This window comes from Schistocerca gregaria, chromosome 8 (genome assembly GCF_023897955.1).
Source record: "Schistocerca gregaria isolate iqSchGreg1 chromosome 8, iqSchGreg1.2, whole genome shotgun sequence".
Taxonomy (NCBI): domain Eukaryota; kingdom Metazoa; phylum Arthropoda; class Insecta; order Orthoptera; family Acrididae; genus Schistocerca; species Schistocerca gregaria.
In genome coordinates this window covers 491,202,795-491,224,300 of record NC_064927.1, presented here as the reverse complement: position 1 = coordinate 491,224,300, position 21,506 = coordinate 491,202,795, and the positions used below count along the sequence as shown (strand labels likewise).

The following is a 21,506-nucleotide window of genomic DNA, read 5'->3' as shown; positions in this document are numbered from 1 at the left end:
CTTTTGATCATTAACAAACATGGCACTCATCTGTCTTCTACAAAAACTTGTCTTACCTAATTTCTTGTGTAAAATCTACCATAATCTTTTTTCTGATATGAACGTGTTATCACTGTTTCATGCACATTTAGCACTGATCTTGCAATACTGGTACAGAATGCAGCATTAGTGTTCTTCCAAAGAAATAAGGCCACACTTAATTAATTTTCCCATTTCTTCTTCCTCCTCCTCCTCCTCCACCATCACCACCACCACCACCACCAACAACAACAACAACAACAACACTGCTTCTATGTTCAAGTGTATCAGCCATGATGCCATCTCTGTACAGGGCCAAAAACCCTAGTAAAACTCAACACAATATGAAAATATGCTCATTAATGATTATATGTAATTTTTATTCTGTTTCAGCTTTGTCACCGTGAGCGTATACTGGTGCAACCATTGCTGTACATTATATTGTCTTTTGCATCATGGGGAGCATCTCTGTACTTCTTCTTTAACAAATCTATATCATGGGCAGTAAGTATTGTGTATTTTTTTTTAATTATGTAAGAGGTGTGATCAAAAAGTAACAGGAATGTTTGTTTTCCTTAAAGTATCATTATTTATTCAACGACATCAGCTTTTCCCCCTTCAAAGTAATCCCCCTCAGACATAGTAGACATGTGCTAGCACTTTTTCCAATCCTGGAAGCACTTCTGGAACTCACTATCCATTATGGTGGTTAGCTCCTTGAGCGATTCTGTTTTTATCTCATCAGAGATGGCAAAACGACGTCTTTTCATAGTTCTGTTCAACTTCAGGAATAGAGAGAAGTCAACAGGGGGCTGTGTCTGGTGAAAACAGTGGCTTAGGCAATGTAACTGTTTTTTGCTAAAAAAAAATCATGGACAAGCATTGAGGTGCAAATCAGAGGATTATCATGATATTTCCATGAGTGGTTTTGTCACAATTGTGGTCATGTTCTTCAGATTGCTTCACACAAACTGTCCATATTGTCCTTATTGAAGGAACTCATGAAGCACTATCCTATTGTAATTAAAGAAAACAGTTAGTTGAACCATAACACATCATCGAACTTGTAATTTTTTGTCTTTTCTTTTTTTTCCTCCCATGTGGACAATTGGATCTTGGTTGTGATGTCATATATGTATAGCCGTGTTTCATCACCTGTTATAACCTTTAGAAGTTCTTGATTGGTTTCTACTTCAGTTAGCAATTCCTGAGCAATATCAATGCTTTATTGTTTTTGGTTGAAATTCAACAATTTCAGAACGAACTTTGCAGCTACAAATTTCATGCCATAAAACACCCACAAAAAATTCTTGGTTTGACCCAGAGGATATGCTGACAACTGCAGCAACCTCTGTAATTGTGATTTGTCAATTTTCCAAAACCATTTTGTTTACTTCTTCCACTTTGTCATCAGTAATTGGTATGCTAAGGGTCCAAGGTGGTTGTCATCTCCAGTGTCTTCTCAACCCTATTTGAAATATTTGTACCACTTGTAAACTCTTGTCTCACACATAGTAGATTTGCCAAAACCACAATTTCAAATACAGTGCTGCACTTTATTCCTGTTTTGTGGGAACAGGAAAGAATATAGGTGAAGGAAAACGACTGCTGAGGCTTAGGAAAAGGGATGGAGTTCGGGGAAGTGACCCAGAACCCTTGGTCATGGGAAATTTACTGAATGGAAGGAAAGATTGATTGTTGAGGACTGCACTGGATGAGATTTGAAAACCTGAGGGCTTAAAGGTGGAAGATAGGATAATATGCAAGTCAGTTAAAACATTATGCATGAATTAATAAAAGGGAAAACCTGAGTGCATTGTAAGTGATAGAGGTGGAGGAGGGGGAGGGTGGTGAATAATAGAAGGTGTAAAAAACTAAAATAGTGTTTTATAGGTGGCTCTTCCTTTGACAGTATATGTATTGCCAGTTACAGGGCCGGTATAGGTGATGGTAGGAGGATGCATAAGCCAAGCCTTGCAGTGGGGACAGTCAGAGGGGCAGGAACCGTAATTGTGTGAGACGGGTGCAGACAAGGGTATGACAAGGACATTGTGAAGGCTGGGAGGATGACGAAAAGCTGTTGTAGTGTTGGTGGGCCAAATCTTAGACAGAATGGACCTCATTTCAGGGCATGATTTTAGGAAGTCATGGCCTTGTCGAAGTAGCTGTTTAATTTTCCAGAGCAGGGTGTAGGGTGAAATTGATGTGGTCCTGAGTGGTGTTGTTGTTGTTGTTGTTGGTTTCTTTTTTGGGGGGGTGGGGGGGTTCCATTCAGTGAAGGCTGAGATGATGTGTGGTGGTGGTGGTTAGTGTTTAACGTCCTGTCAGCAACGAGGTCATTAGAGACGGGCTGAGATGAGGTAAGAGTCTATAACTGAGCAAATAAATTTGCCTTGAAAGCCAAGGCTGTATGGGAGGGAACATTTGACATGGAGAAGATTGCAATTGTCAAAATATAAGTGCTGTTGCTTGTTAGTAGGTTTAATGTCAACAGAAATGTGTAGCATGCCTCTGGTGAGGATGAGATCAACATCAAGGAAAGTGCAATGGGATTCAGAATAGGACTATGTGAAATTTAGTAGGAGACTGTATTTAGAGAGAGTTCAGTAATTTTAACTGGTCAGCCTCACCATGAGTCCATATGGCAAAGATGTCATCAATGTATCTGAACTAAACCACGGGCTGAAGGCTTTTGGATCCCATGAAAGCTGCCTCCAAGCGACCCACGAAAAGTTTGACATTGGAAGGGGCTATCCTGGTTCTCGTGGTCATATCCTTGATCTTCAGCTGCTAACGGGCTTTTATATATATCAACGTGGACAGGTGAAAATGTGTTCTCCGACCGTGATTCGAACCTGGGATCTCCTGCTTACATTTCAGACGCTCTATCCATCTGAGCCACCAGGGGCACAGAGGATAGCTTGATTGGAGGGACTATCTCGTGCATGCCTCCCGCGAGACCCACATTCTCACCTTGTATGTCCACACACTACATTCGTGGTGTCCCAGCCCAAGACATTCATTACTTGTGGAAGACGTTCTTACCAAGTCCCGTAAGATTATGGGGAATATGTGTGCATCCGCACAGAAGGAGGAGTCCGAAAGAACAGACACTATATCCATATAAGTATATAGTTCTGGCAACACCGGCCGTGACCTCCTCCTTCTATGCGGATGCACACATATTCTCCGAACTCTTACGGGACTTGGTAAGAATGTCTTCCACGAGTAATGAATGTCTTGTGGTGGGACACTACGAATGTAGTGTGTGGACACACAAGGTGAGAATGTGGGTGTCACGGGAGGCGTGCGCGAGATACTCCCTGCAGTCACGGTATCCTCTGTGCCCTCGGTGACTCAGATGGATAGAGCGTCTGAAATGTAAGCAGGAGATCCCAGATTCGAATCATGGTCGGGGAACACATTTTCACCTATGCCCATTGATATATATCAACGCCCGTTAGCAACTGAAGGTATTAATGTAATTCTAATTTTGTTCTAGACGGCTGCAGGTCATCAATGGTGTCTGTTCTGTTGGACATTAACTACTCCTTTCTTCACTCCATTACAACATCTGTTTTTCGTTGTCGCCCTCCCAGCTTTATCACATAAAATGCACTTAGCTTTTTGCTTTTATTAATTCATGCACAATGTTTTAGCAGTAATCTCTATGTTGCACATTACCCTGTCTTCCACCTTTAAGTGCTCAGGTTTTCAAATCTCATTCCTTCTCATCCTCTCTGGTAAGTCTCCTGTGATCCCTGGTTCTGGGTGACTTTTCTGAACTCTACCGCTTTTTCTAAGCCTTCACCCCCCTTCCTTCCCCTTCAACCTCTCTCCCAGGAGGAGCCACTGACTCCGAAAGCTTGCATATGTAATACTTTGCATATGTGTATTTTCTTTCCATCACTTGGTGAGTAAATTTTTTATATCCCCAATTATTGCATCATAGATATCATAGTAAGGATTCCAAATTCCTCATAAACATTTCAGAATTTGCCACTAGGGATCTTTATACAGTTACAATTAAAAGTTATGCATTTTTCAGCATTAACTCACCAACACAAACTTGTATGGGCTAATCACTATAAAATATACTTGTCTCAATATTTTTTAACGTACAAGGTATGATTGGAAAGTTTTAAGAATGGGCTTGTAATTGTACGATGGTGGTACTGTGGTACTTACATGCTACTGTGACGCATCTCCTTCAAAATAGTCCCCTTCTGATGGAACACATTGACTCCAACGGTGTTTCCACTTTTTGGAAACATTCCTGGAAACGTTTTTGCTGAAGCGTGTTAAGGACGCTCTCCGTATTTGCCTGGATGTCTTCAGTTTAGTCAAATTGCTTCCCTTTCAGTGAAAATTTTAGTTTAAGAAACAGGTAGAAGTTTGCAGGGATATAATCAGGGGAATTCTGAAGGTGGCAGGGGTAAAATACAGGGAGCGAAAGGCTATTTACAATTTGTATAGAAACCAAATGGCAGTTATGAGAGTTGAGGGGCATGAAAGGGAAGCAGTGGTTGGGAAGGGAGTGAGACAGGGTTGTAGCCTCTCCCCAATGTTATTCAATCTGTATATTGAGCAAGTCTTGAAAGGAGGATATAAGATGAACATCAACAAAAGGAAAACGAGGATGATGGAATGTAGTCAAATTAAGTCGGGTGATGCTGAGGGAATTAGATTAGGAAATGAGACACTTAAAGTAGTAAAGGATTTTTGCTATTTGGCGAGCAAAATAACTGATGATGGTCGAAGTAGAGAGGATATAAAATGTAGACTGGGAATGGCAAGGAAAGTGTTTCTGAAGAAGAGGAATTTGTTAACATCGAGTATAGATTTAAGTGTGAGAAAGTCGTTTGTGAAAGTATTTGTATAGAGTGTAGCCATGTATGGAACTGAAACATGGACGATAAATAGTTTGGACAAGAAGAGAATAGAAGCTTTCGAAATGTGGTGCTACAGAAGAATGCTGAAGATTAAATGGGTAGATCACATAACTAATGAGGAGGTGTTGAAGAGAGTTGGTAAGAAGAGAAGTTTGTGGCACAACTTGACTAGAAGAAGGGATTGGTTGGTAGGACATGTTCTGAGGCATCAAGGGATCACCAATTTAGTATTGGAGGGCAGCGTGGAGGGTAAAAATAGTAGAGGGAGACCAAGAGATGAATACACCAAGCAGATTCAGAAGGATGTAAGTTGCAATCGGTACTGGGAGATGAAGAAGCTTGCACAGAATAGAGTAGCATGGAGAGCTGCATCAAACCAGTCTCAGGACTGAGACCACAGCAACAACAACAACAACAATCAGGGGAATATGGCAGTTGTGGAAGCACAGGAATTTTGAATTTGGTCAAAAATTCAACGATGGAGGAGACACGATGAGCTAGAGCATTGTCATGGTGTAGCACCCAACTCGTTTTTGCGCAAATGCTCAAGGGCATTTATAGTATTCCTGGTTAATTGTCTGTCCTCCAGGGGTAAATTCTTGATGCACAATACCAGCAGAGTAAAAAGAGAGAGAGAGAGAGAGAGAGAGAGAGAGAGAGAGAATCACCAACATTGGCTTCACCTTCGACCGACTTTGCCATGCTTTTTTCGGTCATGGTGAACCTGGAGTCTTCCACTGCAATGACTGCACTTTAGTTTCAGGATCATATCTATATATCCACTATTTGTCACCTGTAATTACCCTATTTAACAAATCTGGGCCATTTTCAGTCCAGTTAATCAGTTCTTGGCACACTTCAAGTCGGTATTGTCTCTGGTCACTTGACAACACTTTTGAAATGAATTTTGCAGACACTCGATGCATGTTCAGATCTTCAGTTAAAATTACCTGAACTGCATTAAGTTCATCAGCCATCTCCCTAATTGTAAGTCTACAATCAGAGTGCACTAAGTCACAAACTTTCACATTTTAATTCGTTTCTGAGATGGAAGGACGGCCAGACCATGGTTAATCTTCAAATGATTCATGGCCATTTTTAAATCTCTTGAACCAGACAAAAACATTTGACTGGCTCATACAATTATTTCCAAAAGCTGTTTTTAATAGTTCGTAAGTCTCAGAAGCTAATTTCTCGGTTCTAAAACAAAATTTTGCACAAAATCGTTGTTCTATTTTTACGTCCCTTTTCATGCAGACAGAATCCGGCAACAAGCCCTAACAGACCCGCACTCAACCAGCTGCCGCAACTAACTGAATAAAAGAAACACAGTTTCCTATCAGAGGGTGTTCAAGGACAAGGCAATGACTCACTCCCCACCTTCCATGTACCTGCCTGCCAAACCAGTTATCAATAGCAGATCCATTTTTAAAACTTTCCAATCACACTGTGTGATTTAGTTATGCAGGAGTAAGCTGCTAAGAGTGTAATGTTTTATATGCAACTTATCTGACCCCGTTACTAAAATGTAGACTTTCAAGGCCGGGCTGTTATGCCGTGGTCGGTTGATGAATTCTGTGGTGATTCCCAACATTTCGTCTCCGACTGCGGGAGACATCTTCAAGGGGGTCTGTAGCTCGATGGAAGGTCCAACAGTAGCGAGCCAGTGGGTGTGTTGGACCTTCCATCGAGCTACGGACCCCCTTGAAGATGTCTCCCGCAGTCGGAGACGAAATGTTGGGAATCACCACAGAATTCATCAACCGACCACGACATAACAGCCCGGATAATTATAATCTAACACCGTTGTTATGTTGTGCTCAAATAGGCAAAGAAGCATATCTATCTTTTCAGAACTCCCTAAAGTTACCAAACAGACACAAAACTCTTCTACCTCTTTACTCAGTCCTCTAAGATTTTGATGAAATAAGCTAACCTTACCTTACCTTTCTTTGCATCCTTGAGTATTTTTAGGTCTCTCCTGTTATTGTCACTTCTTTTAAAACAGGTTGCCTGAATCCTGATTTAAATGGACTGAAAAATACAGATACGAAAACACAGATGAGAAGTTCAACAAGTTTATTGATATGTTTACACATTATTTTAACATGACATTTCCAGCTAAAAATCAGAAAATCAAGTGTAGTAGGCTTAAGAGAAAAAATTGCTGATTGACAACAGGTATAAAAAAGTCATGTGCTGAAAAATGAAGATTATACGAGATCTCCAAGTCTTCCATAGTATCCAAAGAATTCCTTGAATATTTCAAGAATTATAAAATGATACTTAAAAAAGTGATCAAAGAAGCTAAAGTAATGGCAAATGATTGCTATATAAATAACTCCAATAACAAAATGAAAACTGTATGGAGTATAGTAAAACAGCAAACTGATAATGTTTCTCCACAAAATTCCAATATTAAATTGAATTGTTAATGACAAAGATTAATGATCCTAAAGAAATAGCAAATGTGTTCAATACTTATAAAGCATTATAAGTGAGCAATTAATCAGTGAAATCCGACCTAACAATACAAACTACCCAGTATCATCTGTAAATACACACATAAATCCTGCTTCACTGTTTCTCTTTCCAACAATCCAGAAAGAAGTCCTGTCAGTTATCAGAACTGTAAAAGCGAACCATTCCACTGGAATAGATCGCATCCCAGACAGCCGTATTCAAAAATGTGGAGATCTCATTATTGAACCATTGGCTCACCTTTATAATAGTTCCTTTCAAATTGGATTTTTTCTGTCATGCCTAAAAATGGCTAAGCTCAAACCACTATTCAAAAAAGGTAAAAAGGATGAAGTGGCTAACTACAGGTCCATTGCTCTACTATATGTATTCTCAAAAATTGTAGAAAAAAATTTTTTTTGAAGAGTACGGTAGTAGATTTTCTAGAAGAGCACAAAATACCATCCAAAGCACAACATGGTTTCAGGAAAGGCCGATCAATATATGCAGCAATTTTTGAACTATTAAGTGAAGTGTTTCAGAAAGTAGATAATGGCGAAAATGTCATTGGAATATGTCTAGATCTCTCTATGTTGTTGTTGTGGTCTTCAGTCCTGAGACTGGTTTGATGCAGCTCTCCATGCTACTCTATCCTGTGCAAGCTTCTTCATCTCCCAGTACCTACTGCAACCTACATCCTTCTGAATCTGCTTAGTGTACTCATCTCTTGGTCTCCCTCTACTATTTTTACCCTCCACGCTGCCCTCCAATGCTAAATTTGTGATCCCTTGATGCCTCAAAACATGTCCTACCTACCGATCCCTTCTTCTAGTCAAGTTGTGCCACAAACTTCTCTTCTCCCCAATCCTATTCAATACCTCCTCATTAGTTACGTGATCTATCCACCTTATCTTCAGTATTCTTCTGTAGCACCACATTTCGAAAGCTTCTATTCTCTTCTTGTCCAAACTAGTTATCGTCCATGTTTCACTTCCATACATGGCTACACTCCAAACAAATATTTTCAGAAATGACTTCCTGACACTTAAATCTATATTCGATGTTAACAAATTTCTCTTCTTCAGAAACGCTTTCCTTGCCATTGCCAGTCTACATTTTATATCCTCTCTACTTCGACCATCATCAGTTATTTTACTTCCTAAATAGCAAAACTCCTTTACTACTTTAAGTGTCTCATTTCCTTATCTAATTCCCTCAGCATCACCCGATTTAATTGGACTACATTCCATTATCCTCGTTTTGCTTTTGTTGATGTTCATCTTATATCCTCCTTTCAAGACACTGTCCATACCGTTCAACTGCTCTTCCAAGTCCTTTGCCGTCTCTGACAGAATTACAATGTCATCGGCGAACCTCAAAGTTTTTACTTCGTCTCCATGAATTTTAATACCTACTCCGAATTTTTCTTTTGCTTCCTTTACTGCTTGCTCAATATACAGATTGAATAACATCGGGGAGAGGCTACAACCCTGTCTCACTCCTTTTCCAACCACTGCTTCCCTTTCATGCCCCTCAACTCTTATGACTACCATCTGGTTTCTGTACAAATTGTAAATAGCCTTTCGCTCCCTGTATTTTACCCCTGCCACCTTTAGAATTTGGAAAGGAGTATTCCAGTCAACATTGTCAAAAGCTTTCTCTAAGTCTACAAATGCTAGAAACGTAGGTTTGCCTTTTCTTAATCTTTCTTCTAAGATAAGTCGTAAGGTCAGTATTACCTCACGTGTTCCAACATTTCGACGGAATCCAAACTGATCCTCCCCGAGGTCTGCATCTACCAGTTTTTCCATTCGTCTGTAAAGAATTTGCGTTAGTATTTTGCAGCTGTGACTTATTAAACTGATAGTTCGGTAATTTTCACATCTGTCAGCACCTGCTTTCTTTGGGATTGGAATTATTATTCTTGAAGTCTGAGGGTATTTCGCCTGTCTCATACATCTTGCTCACCAGCTGGTAGAGTTTTGTCATGACTGGCTCTCCCAAGGCCGTCAGTAGTTCTAATGGAATGTTGTCTACTCCGGGGGCCTTGTTTCGACTCAGGTCTTTCAGTGCTCTGTCAAACTCTTCACGCAGTATCGTATCACCAATTTCGTCTTCATCTACATCCTCTTCCATTTCCATAATATTGTCCTCAAGTACATCACCCTTGTATAAACCTTCTATATATTCCTTCCACCTTTCTGCCTTCCCTTCTTTGCTTAGAACTGGGTTGCCATCTGAGCTCTTGATATTCATACACGTGGTTCTTTTCTCTCCAAAGGTCTCTCTAATTTTCCTGTATGCAGTATCTATCTTACTCCTAGTGAGATAAGCTTCTACATCCTTACATTTGTCCTCTAGCCATCCCTGTTTAGCCATTTTGCACTTCCTGTCGATCTCATTTTTGAGACGTTTGTATTCCTTTTTGCCTGCTTCATTTACTGCATTTTTATATTTTCTCCTTTCATCAATTAAATTCAATATTTCTTCTGTTACCCAAGGATTTCTAGCAGCCCTCGTCTTTTTACCTACTTTATCCTCTGCTGCCTTCACTACTTCATCCCTCAAAGCTACCCATTCTTCTTCTACTGTATTTCTTTCCCCTATTCCTGTCAATTGTTCCCTTATGCTCTCCCTGAAACTCTGTACAACCTCTGGTTCTTTCAGTTTATCCAGGTCCCATCTCCTTAATTTCCCACATTTTTTGCAGTTTCTTCAGTTTTAATCTACAGGTCATAACCAATAGATTGTGGTCAGAGTCCACATCTGCCCCTGGAAATGTCTTACAACTTAAAACCTGGTTCCTAAATCTCTGTCTTACCATTATATAATCTATCTGATACCTTTTAGTATCTCTAGGGTTCTTCCACGTATACAACCTTCTTTCATGATTCTTAAACCAAGTGTTACCTATGACTAAGTTGTGCTCTGTACAAAATTCTACTAGGCGGCTTCCTCTTTCATTTCTTAGCCCCAATCCATATTCACCTACTATGTTTCCTTCTCTCCCTTTTCCTACACTCGAATTCCAGTCACCCATTACTATTAAATTTTCGTCTCCCTCCACTATCTGAATAATTTCTTTTATTTCATCGTACATTTCTTCAATTTCTTCGTCATCTGCAGAGCTAGTTGGCATATAAACTTGTACTACTGTAGTAGGTGTGGGCTTCGTATCTATCTTGGCCACAATAATGCGTTCACTATGCTGTTTGTAGTAGCTTACCCGCATTCCTATTTTCCTATTCATTATTAAACCTACTCCTGCATTACCCCTATTTGATTTTGTGTTTATAACCCTGTAATCACCTGACCAGAAGTCTTGTTCCTCCTGCCACCAAACTTCACTGATTCCCACTATATCTAACTTTAACCTATCCATTTCCCTTTTTAAATGTTCTAACCTACCTGCCCGATTAAGGGATCTGACATTCCACGCTCCGATCCGTAGAACGCCAGTTTTCTTTCTCCTGATAACGACATCCTCCTGAGTAGTCCCTGCCCGGAGATCCGAATGGGGGACTATTTTACCTCCGGAATATTTTACCCAAGAGGATGCCATCATCATTTAATCATACAGTAAAGCTGCATGTCCTCGGGAAAAATTACGGCTGTAGTTTCCCCTTGCTTTCAGCCGTTCGCAGTACCAGCACAGCAACGCCGTTTTGGTTAATGTTGCAAGGCCAGATCAGTCAATCATCCAGACTGTTGCCCCCGCAACTACTGAAAAGGCTGCTGCCCCTCTTCAGGAACCACACGTTTGTCTGGCCTCTCAACAGATACCCCTCCGTTGTGGTTGCACTTACGGTACGGCCATCTGTATCGCTGAGGTACGCAAGCCTCCCCACCAATGGCAAGGTCCATGGTTCTTGGGGGGGGGGGATCTCTCTAAGGCTTTTGATATTATAGATCTCACAAAACTGTTGCCTAAGCTTGACTTCAAACTATGAAACCATTAAATATGGAGTGCCACAAGGTTCAGTTCTGGGACATCTCCTATTCCTGTTATATGTGAATGGCCTAAACAAATTCTTTGAGCACATCATCCAGTTTGCTGATGATACAAGGGTGCTAGTGAGTGGGAAAGAAATGGAAATGCTTTGAAGCCTACGACAGAGACACAGAACAATATTGAAAACTGGTTTAGTCACAACAAATTGGTAATAAATGCAAGTAAGATGGTGCCACTAAATTTATGTAATGTGAAAAAAGGTGAGCAAACTATTCAGATATCTGACAAAGACGTTCAGAATGTAGACAACATTAAGTTCTTAGGAGTATAGCTCCCAAGATAACCTTAAAAGGGAGATGCATATTGAAAAGGTCTGTCAGAAATTAAGCACTACATGCTACTTAGTGAGGATATTAGAGGGATACTGCAACAAAGATTCTCTGAAAACTGTGTATTGTGCCTGTATATACTCACAACTGAAATATGGAATTATTTTCTGGAGTAACTCTTCCCTTAGCCAAAAGCTCTTTAGGCTACAAAAAAGAATTATAAGAATAATGGAAGGTGTAAAATGGAACAAAATGTGTAGACCACTCTTTAAAAAGCTAGAAATCCTCCCACTTCCATGTATATATGTGTATGAGATAACTGTGTTTGTGAAAAAATTTTCGATGAAACATCCCACTCTCTTCCATAAAAGTGAAAATATCCACTCCTATAGCACCAGGGGAAAAAGGAAACTTTCATTTAGAGCCCACCAACAGCACCCTGAATAAAAAAGGAACCCTGTATTATGGGAAAGTTATTTATTATAAACTTCCTCCACAAATTAAATCAATAAATGACCTGGCAAATTTCAAGTCAACTGCGAAGCCATATATGACTTATCACTGCTTCTATAGCCTCCATGAGTTCCTTCAGGAAGTTCACTAATGATTTGTGTCTTTGCCTTAGTGATGTATCATATAAATGTTACTAGAGCTTTAATGATTTACCATGTATATGTTGCAAATATTAAACTGCCAGTACAGTACATGCTCTTTCTGCTGTAAAATATCTATTCTTTATTTTTGTACAATATTTGCTCTGTATATTGTAAATCAGTGATCATTTAAAATGCAGAAATAATGAGCGTAATGCAAATTTAATATTATATTTTGTTATACGTTGACTTGTCCTACACCAGAATGTACTATTTGTGTACTGTATGATTACCAGGACCAATAAAACTCTACTCTTATCTACATCTAAAACAGGTACCTCTCTGAAACCAATAACCACAGGTATCTTGCTTTGTGTTATGGTGGCCCACTGTATATCTGCCAGAAGCTATGCCAACCTTTCTTTCTGTCTCTTTTTCAGGTGTAAGCCATGTAGTATATCCTCATCTCCCAATTATAGCAACGAGCAATGCACTCGTATGAAATTTCATGTCAGTCAGCAGCAGCCTGCTCAATTTAGTTTTCACATGGCTCAAAGCACTGTTAACCCAGGGCTGCTCGCAATGTTGCAGGACCTCCACAAAACTCACATTTTTGTGAGTAGTTGCTGCTCCTTTTTCATCCAGGTCACCTCTAATGCTGTAATTATTGTCCTTAGCCAGGCTGTGCGTTGCTCCACTTCATACAATAACCTGATCCTCTGTGCCAAAATCTGTGCATGAATTTCCTATATCCTGTGTTACATTGGCTTTGTGATACTTGTGACTTATCACCCTGTTCATAATTTGTTTGTAAACTTATTTGTATCTTGCAGCATATGATAACATCAGCGTCACCTTTAAAAGTTTATGTAACTACTTGTTTTTTAGAATTTAGTCTCAAAATGATAGCAATTCACTGAAACTAGTGATAGAACACAAATTATCGTGTTAAATAGAAGCTTTTGGTGGTTTGAAAGACATCATTTATTAATTACATCAAATCATAATTTATGAAAATAAAATAACATAAAATTAAACACTGTAAAGTTAAGGATTGCTCTTATATTCCTCACTTAGTGATAAAGAAATTTTTATTACAGCTAACGCCAGCACAGTCTCGCCAGTATAATCAACCGTGTGAGATCTTAGATTTCTATGATAAACATGATATATGGCACTTCTTGTCTGCTGCAAGCATGTTCTTTTCATTTATGGTAAGTACATTGGGAAATTAATGCAGCCCTACTAATTTTCCAATAGTGTGAAATGTGACTTGATTTTCGTAGACAGAAACTACAGAGATATTACTTCTATTTTAAACGTTACTACCTCTAAAGTTAAAGGTGTTATTATCATTTCAATTTCTTGTTATTTGCATGTAATTCTTGTGCTGTCCTAAAGAAGTAAAGTGCTGCATTTCATTTTACCATTTCAGTGGACATAAAAGTTACTCGTGCAGTCTGTCAGTCTCAGGTACATTAATATGACCACTATGACCAGTCACGTTGTTTTTCAACTGTCAAAGCAGAGACCTACTAATCCAAACATTCGGTTAATCCAAACATGAAAAATGTTAGTCTAAGTATGGAAAACTGTGTGGTAAACTGCTGTACATACAAACTTTTTCAATTTACACAGTACAGTAAACATGTATTAGAAAAATTGGCAAGAAAATATTAGGTTTAAACAATGCATAACAATGAAAGAAAAGCTGTCAAACTTACTAAAATACTGCGGACATTTTATCCCTACTTTTTAGATGACAAAAACTCAGTCATTGTTTTATGGCATAATGAAGCCAGTCTGTTACATGACGCATAGTTGTGCCATCGTCCCATAAACATCAAATCAGCGTGTATAGCAGTGGGCTGTTGCTCCAAATAACACAGTGCAAGGTCAAGGGCTTATGCTGTGTCACTGTGTAGCACCAGCTCTCCTTTGTCACTTTCAGGCTCATTGTCACTTTCATCACAGCAGTCCACTTCTTCCTAATCTTGAATCACAGCAGAAATTAAATCAGAGTCAGTAAGGTTCTCCACACATGCCCCATCTGCTGCCATCCACTCATCTACGTCTCCGTCACTAGCTTCCAGGGATTGTCTGTATCATTTGTAATAGATTTTCGTCTTCATTTTCAACTAGATTGTCCTGAAATTCAAGAGATGCCCACAGTTTTCTCCACGATTTTCTCAGAGTATTTTCTGAAATATTCAGCCATGCCTCAGTGGCCCAAAAAACAACATCCTTTAAATTGGTCTTTTCTATTTTGTCCACTAAAGGAATGCTATCATCTTGGATCAGCTTTCTTAAAAATTGTTTTCTGTAAATCAGGTTTAAAGTTTGCAGTACACCCTGGTTCATCGGCTGTAGAAGTGGTGTAACATTTGGTGGAAAAAACTTCACCACAATTTCGGTTCGAGTCGTAAGCTTAGCAGTTAAGCTTTACCAGGTAGCCATTGCTATGCGTCAGGCGCTTCGTCCGTATTTATACGGGTACCGTTCCTTTTTCACGTGCTCCGTCTGATTTGAATTGATTCATTATTTTTCTTAGATCCGATAAGTGCCGTTCTCTTTGTTATAGGTGTTTACGTCACTCTAAGCTGAAAATGCATTACTGTACTGTGTCATGCATTGTTTGTCGCATTCTGATAATGAGTGTTTGCGGCATTGCTTGCTTTTGTGCACGCTACTGCCACTTACAATTTAAAAAAAAAAAAAAAAAGGAGAGGAATCGTCTCATTAGTGAAACAATGGCAACAGACTGCTATTTGTTATTACTTACACTGCTGCTTTCTTTGATAATGATCAACAAGAGCCAAATAATAGACTGCGTATGATTGAAGATGTTCTGAACGAGCGTTTAGCGAAAAAATTTCTCCGTTTGAAAATCTTTGCAGATGCCTCTTTAGTACATTACATTCTGCACAGAAATTAGAGTCATCTTAGATTTAAAAATCTAGTCAATTGTCGTGCTTCATTTCTGACTGTATCACTATTACGTATAAGAATAATACGAATATAAACATGACATGATATGTATATTCTTCCGCGTTTGCTGTTGTCTCACTCTAGTTTCGTAGTTTATTACGCAGACAGAATTTAAATGAGATAGCAGCAAACACGAAAGAATACAGGGCAACATGTTTATATTTGTATTATTCTTATGGTGAAAAGAATACTGCATGTGATTCACAATTCATAAAAGTTCCTATTAGCTACCATCTCTCCTCACGGGTAGGAAAAAATTCAGAACGTAGAGCTTGCCATATTGACAAACATCCCTAACACTCTAACAGTCTTGCCAGTCGGATTTTCGTAGTACATTGAAACGCTGCAACGTTCGAAGATGAACAATACGGAATTTGTATTTACTTCAGTGGATAATGTATGAAAATACAGTGGTCGAATCTCAGGGCAGAGGAAAAAAAGCTCGTCTTCCACATTTTTTTTTTTTTATTTATTTACTGATGCAGAGGTTTTTTCACCAGTATTTATCTTTGTACCTGCAAAGCATGTCTGTGTAGCGCTACATATGTTAAACGGCAGAAGTTAGTTGTGGCGACACCTACCAACATTTTTCAGAACTTCCACTTATTTTGCACTCAGTTCTAAGCCGCAGGTGGTTTTTTGGATTACAAAAACAGGAAAAAAAGAAGGTGCGGCTTAGATTCGAGTAAATACGGTAATAGCCAGGTGACTTCCCCCATTAATGCAGTCTACATCAACCATATCGATTTAACTTTCTGGTTTGACAGGACTTTGAATAATTCCATTTTCTTGTCACTGTCCATTAACAGTATCAAAATCAGGAAGGTACATTTTTTGTGTGTCTGTTGAATAGCATGCTAATAGTCCTTCAATTGTGTGAAAATAGAGAGTAAATGTTAATATTACTGATATTTGTTATGAGAAAACAGCTATGAAGGACAAAATACACTTAGGAGAACTGTGAAGCTGTTGAGTAGTTGTGTAAGTAGGGGATGGCAATACAGAACTGAGAGCCCTATTTCTTTAGAAAAATAGGTTGCATGTATGTGTGTGTGTGTGGTGAGTAGCAGCTGTCCTTTTTAACATTGTTAATGAATAGGTACTGAATAGAATGGGAAGGAAAAGAACTTATGGCATAACTTAACTAAAACAAGGACTCAGTTGATAGCACAAATCATGAGGCACAATTAAATACTGGACAGAAATTTGTGTGTGGGAGGAGGGGGGGGGGGGGGGGGGAATTCTAGAGGAAGACAAAAGCTTCAATACAATACCTGCAAAAGGATGTAGATTGCTGTAGTTATGCAGAGATGAAGAGGCTTACACAGGATAGACGACTGTGGAGAGCTGCATCAAACCCGTCTCTAGACACAAGACCACAATAACGCCACATGACAAAAGGATATTCATGTGTATAAAAGATGTCCTTGTTATAACAAACCTGAAAGCTAGCAGTGTAATTAGGTGATCTTTTTCCAAACTTCAAGAATCTTATGAGGGTTTTTCTTTGCTGGTGTGAATCTCTGTAGCTCGTATATTTGATGAGCAGTGTTAAACAGAAAGTATGTTGGCTTCTGTACTCCATAGTGACATTGTGATTTTCGTGCTATAGCTACAGTTAGTTATTGCTGTTCTTCAGCATCGGGTTGAAAAGTGATTTCCTGCAGTGCAGCCTGTCTACCCATGGTTATAGTCAGCAATAGCCCATGGAAACCCCATTTAGGAGTGAGCTCTTGACATGGCGGTCAACTCTGGTGGTGAGAATTTTCTCTGCATCTGTAGTAGGTATTCATAGTACACCCTTGCCACAATGGACTGTTAAAAGCTTGGTAGCTGCATGATCTTAGAGGTGGGGAGTACCAAGCATTGGACACTCTCTATCTGGTGGTGATCAAATGCCTCGATGTTTTACATCTTCCCTGTCCTACAGTCAACAGCATTGCTAACTGCCAGTATAAGATGTCAAAACATTTCAGTCTCGTGACTTGATGAACTGTTCAATTTGCTTTCTGACTGTTAACATTCTTTCATAAACACAACAGACATCCATAGCATAAAGGACAGCCAAATGAAAAAAAATTGCAAATTGTTGGTTATTTCAAAAATAATCGCCATAACTGTTAGACAATCGCAGTCTGTGAGACAAGGTGATCAGTTCCTTCATGGAAAAGTGTTTGCTGTTGACTATGGAACCGTGTTTGTACCCAGGCATGTACCTCTTTGCCCAAAGCAAATTGACAGCTTCATATGTCTTTCTTCAGGCCTCTAAAAACATGGAAATCTCATTGGGAGTGTATGTAGGATGTGTAAGGACTTCCCAGTGAAACTTGTGCAGCATACTTTGGACAACTGTGTCAGCATGTGAGCCAAATAATGTCTGTTCGAGCCGCTTATTGAATTCGTCACATAAATGGATTACTTCGTTAGTGACCCCGATTAGCTGTCTCTGAACATATCTACAACTTGAGTTTAGTAGGACCGTGTGCTGCGATATTTATAAGAAGTTAATCTATTTTATCTTAAATGTTAGCCAGAACGTTGCAGATGAGGACACATGCGCACGCATGTGTGCTCTCGCATGTGCGCACGCACTTGCACCCCCCCGCCACACACACACACACACACACACACACAGACAGAGAGAGAGAGAGAGAGAGAGAGAGAGAGAGAGAGAGAGAAGAGAGGAGAGGAGAGAGAAAAAGGGTTAAGGTTGGAAGAGTAAGTTTATCAAAATACCTGGTTAAGGAACAAAGGAACAACTGCTCATGAAGACACAATAAGAACCAGTAAGAGGTGCAACAAATGTGATGTAAGTACTTGATAAATTAGGAGAGTATATATGTAGAATGATGTTTGTCTGTCAGTGGTAAGAGAAAGGGGTACAGGCAAGAGATGGGAAAGCAGAGGAATAGATGGAAGGGTAAAGAGAAAGGCAAAGGAAAATTGTGAAAGTGAGGGTCTCTCCTGCAGAAATTGATACTACAAAAGTTTAAATGCAGTTTATAATTTTCACCATCTTGATAAAGAAAACTACTTTGGTCTGTAGTAGATTGTGATGAACAGAAACAAAATATTTCTGCACAAAACTGATTTGTCTAAGCCTATAATTTGGCTAAAGTAGCTGCTTCCTTTAATTTACTAGGTTACATTAAGCTGACATTAGCGCAAATAGTACTAAGCAATACAGTGACAATATATTGCTAATAGTGTATACATATTAAGATTCAAAAGGGCAACTGAAATTTTTTTAATATATGCTGTGACTCATTCTGTATTCTTTAAGATCTCCCTTTTTGATTGGGCCCATAGAAAATGATTAATAAAAATATGTCTTTCACCTACTACTTTGATTACCTCTTTTTGCATGTGTAGCTGTAATGACTAAAACAATGTCTTTAAGAAATGTAACCATGGATTTTTTCCCTGTTGAATATTTTGAGATGTTTCACAGTGGTCAGAATTATGTTTTGGATGCTATCAGTCAAAATCAACTTAATTGGTAGCAACAAGCATATAGACACAAAAAAAGTACCCCCTGTCGGTCTGGGGGTTAGAATAGGCCAGAGGTATTCCTGCCTGCTATAAGAGGTGACTAAAGGGAGTCTCTCACGTTTTGGCCTTTATGTAATGGTACTCAGTAGGGTTTGACCTCCATTTTTCAAAATTTTCCCAAAGAGCGAGCCAATTGGGAAAGGGCGCCTTACATGGTGCATCGTGTCCATCATATGCTGAGACCTCTCACATCCTTCGTCGGCGTGGATCTGCACTTCCGTTCATTCTCCAGCTGTTGGGCGAAGTCACCGTCCTTGGTGCATTTTCCTCCACCCACTGTACACTATCATTTTCTGTGCTGATGATGATACTGGACTTGTTTGCTTGTTTGCATCTGATATCCAGCACGATAGCCAGTCGGTTGAGGTGAAGCCGCCAAATACCCTGTTGGTTGTAGCCCCCTGACTGCACAGGGATAGCTCTGATGATGCCTGCGCTGTTAACTCCCCATGTATCCCAAGGAGTAGATGCCGGTCACCCTGGGGCATCGGACATAGCCTTTGCTGCGGCAGGGTGGCGCCCGTGGGAAGGGGCCTTGATCGGATTGGTTGGCATCAGGGCCCAGGTCAGTGCTCATGGTCGCGGTTTGCATCCAGTCACATCTGTCTGAACTGGAGGCCTTCCCTTTACCACCTCTACTCGAGGCCCATTCGTACACCTCCAGGATGTAAATCTCGGCCGAAGCTTTGCCTGGACCTCTCACGTGACCCTAAGAACTCGGTTACTCCCGCGCCTCTCTGCTGCCACTTTCTCTCGATTCTTGACGTGTTCCGGGGCTCTGAAGTGGTTTGCACCTGACGGCTCGATGGCTGATGGTTACGTTGGCTTTGCCTACATTCACAGAAGCCCTATTGAACAGCATTCCTTACCCAATGGCTGCAGTGTTTTCACTGCAGAGCTGGTGGCTATATCTCGTGTTCTTGAGCACATACATTCATGACCTGGGGAGTTTTTCTTCTGTGTACTGACTCTATGGGCAGCATACAAGCTATCGAGCGACCATCCAGGAATCCATCTATGCCCTGGAACGGTCCTGTCATTCGGTGGTGTTTGTCTGGAACCCAGGTCACATCCGAATCCCAGGCAATGAACTTGCTAACAGACTGGCCAAACAGGCTACATGGAAACAGCTTATGGAGATCAGCATTCCAATAACTGACCTGTGTTCATTATTACGTCGCAAGGATTTTTAGCTTTGGGAGACAGTATGGCATAGTCTCAGTATGCACAACAAACTGCGTGCCATTAAGGAGATTACGAATGTGTGGAAGTCCTCCATGTCTGTAGAGGGACTCTATGGTTCTCTAGTGGCTCCACATTGGCCTTGCTTGGGCGACCCATGGCTACCTCCTGTGCCATGAAGACCCACCTCAGTTTCAGTGCGTCACCCGGTTGACAGTCTCCCGTACTCTTTTGCACTGCCCTAGATTGGCTGTCCTGAGACATCATTTTCTGTTACCGGACTCTTTATCATTAATTTTAGCAGGCAATGCCTAATCGGCTGATTTGGTTTTAAATTTTATACGTTAGGGTGTATTTTATCATTTGATCTAAGTTTTAGGGTGGAGGTTTTAATCTGTTGCAGAGTGGCTGGCTGCTTCTTTATTTTCATGGTCAGCCAGCCTCGGTAATCTGCTCTCCTGTTGTACTCTCTACTACCTGTTTCTTGTGTCTCTCTGTGTTTTTATTTTACTATTTTGTTTCTTGTAGTTTTTGTTGGTCTTTGTCGTCCTTGTGGTTCTTCCTTCTTCTCGGTATTGTGCTGTAGTCTGCTTTGTTTTATTATTTCCCTTGTGGAATTGTTACAATAGGAACAAGGGCCGATTACCAAGCAGTTTGGTCACTTCTCCCCTCTCCCCCCACCCCCACCCCCTCCCCCCTTTTTAGAAAAACCAACCAACCACAAGAAAGTGAGTGACTCATAACTTTCAGAATCTAATATTTATTCATATGAAGAAAGGAAGGAAGGGTATAGAGAATATTAAACTTCACATTTAAGGAGCTTGGGAGAAGTCACGCAGAAAATTTTTTCCATCATATACTGACTGAATTATTATTTCCGCTGTATGTTTTTAGTCAGGCTGCTACAGAGAACGTGTCTCTCAGTGTACATGCAAGTGGGTATGTTGAGAGTGTGAACTCAGTACCCACAACTCTACCTAAACATTTCAACTAAATCCTTTTCAGTGTGGGTGTATGCAATTACAATTTACTTCATACTTCGTTCCGAATTCATTTCAGAGTTATAACACCTCACATCTTGTAATAAGCTGAGAAGCATTTACTATATGATAAACTAAGTAAGAAAAAGAAAACAGTGCCCATGACACACAGATTATCATACATTCATGGCATGTGATACATATAAATGCATAAATATTATTTCTTTATTTGGTCCATACATTTTATGGAGAAACGGAAGTACAAGAAACAGGTCAACGAGAATATTGTACTTACAGCAAGAATCAAAAATAAAAAGAAATTATGTTTACTGTCAATCTCTGAATGCATAATATATTTAGGTTTTAGATTATATAAGATTTAGCTTATCTGCTGGAGAGGAAGCAGTCATAAAGTTAATGCAAGTTTGTCTTCAGGTACTCATCAACATCTAATTCTGTATTATTCCAATCTCGTACATTTCATGAGAAGATCCTGCCGCAGCGAAAAATTCCTTTGTTGTATTGATTACCACCCCAAATACTGTATCATTTCAGTGACA

At 39.8% G+C, this 21,506-nt stretch overlaps 1 protein-coding gene across 2 annotated transcripts in view; it reads left to right on the top strand.

Annotated features, from left to right (window-relative positions):
- The window catches only part of LOC126285018 (SID1 transmembrane family member 1-like), a 119,152-nt gene that overhangs the window by 72,187 nt on the left and 25,459 nt on the right, over positions 1-21,506 (top strand). For both annotated transcript variants that reach the window (XM_049984329.1, XM_049984330.1), the window contains exons 14-15: positions 412-522; positions 13,345-13,458. In XM_049984329.1, the coding sequence (XP_049840286.1) occupies positions 412-522; positions 13,345-13,458 (225 nt within the window). The remainder of the gene's footprint in view (positions 1-411; positions 523-13,344; positions 13,459-21,506) is intronic.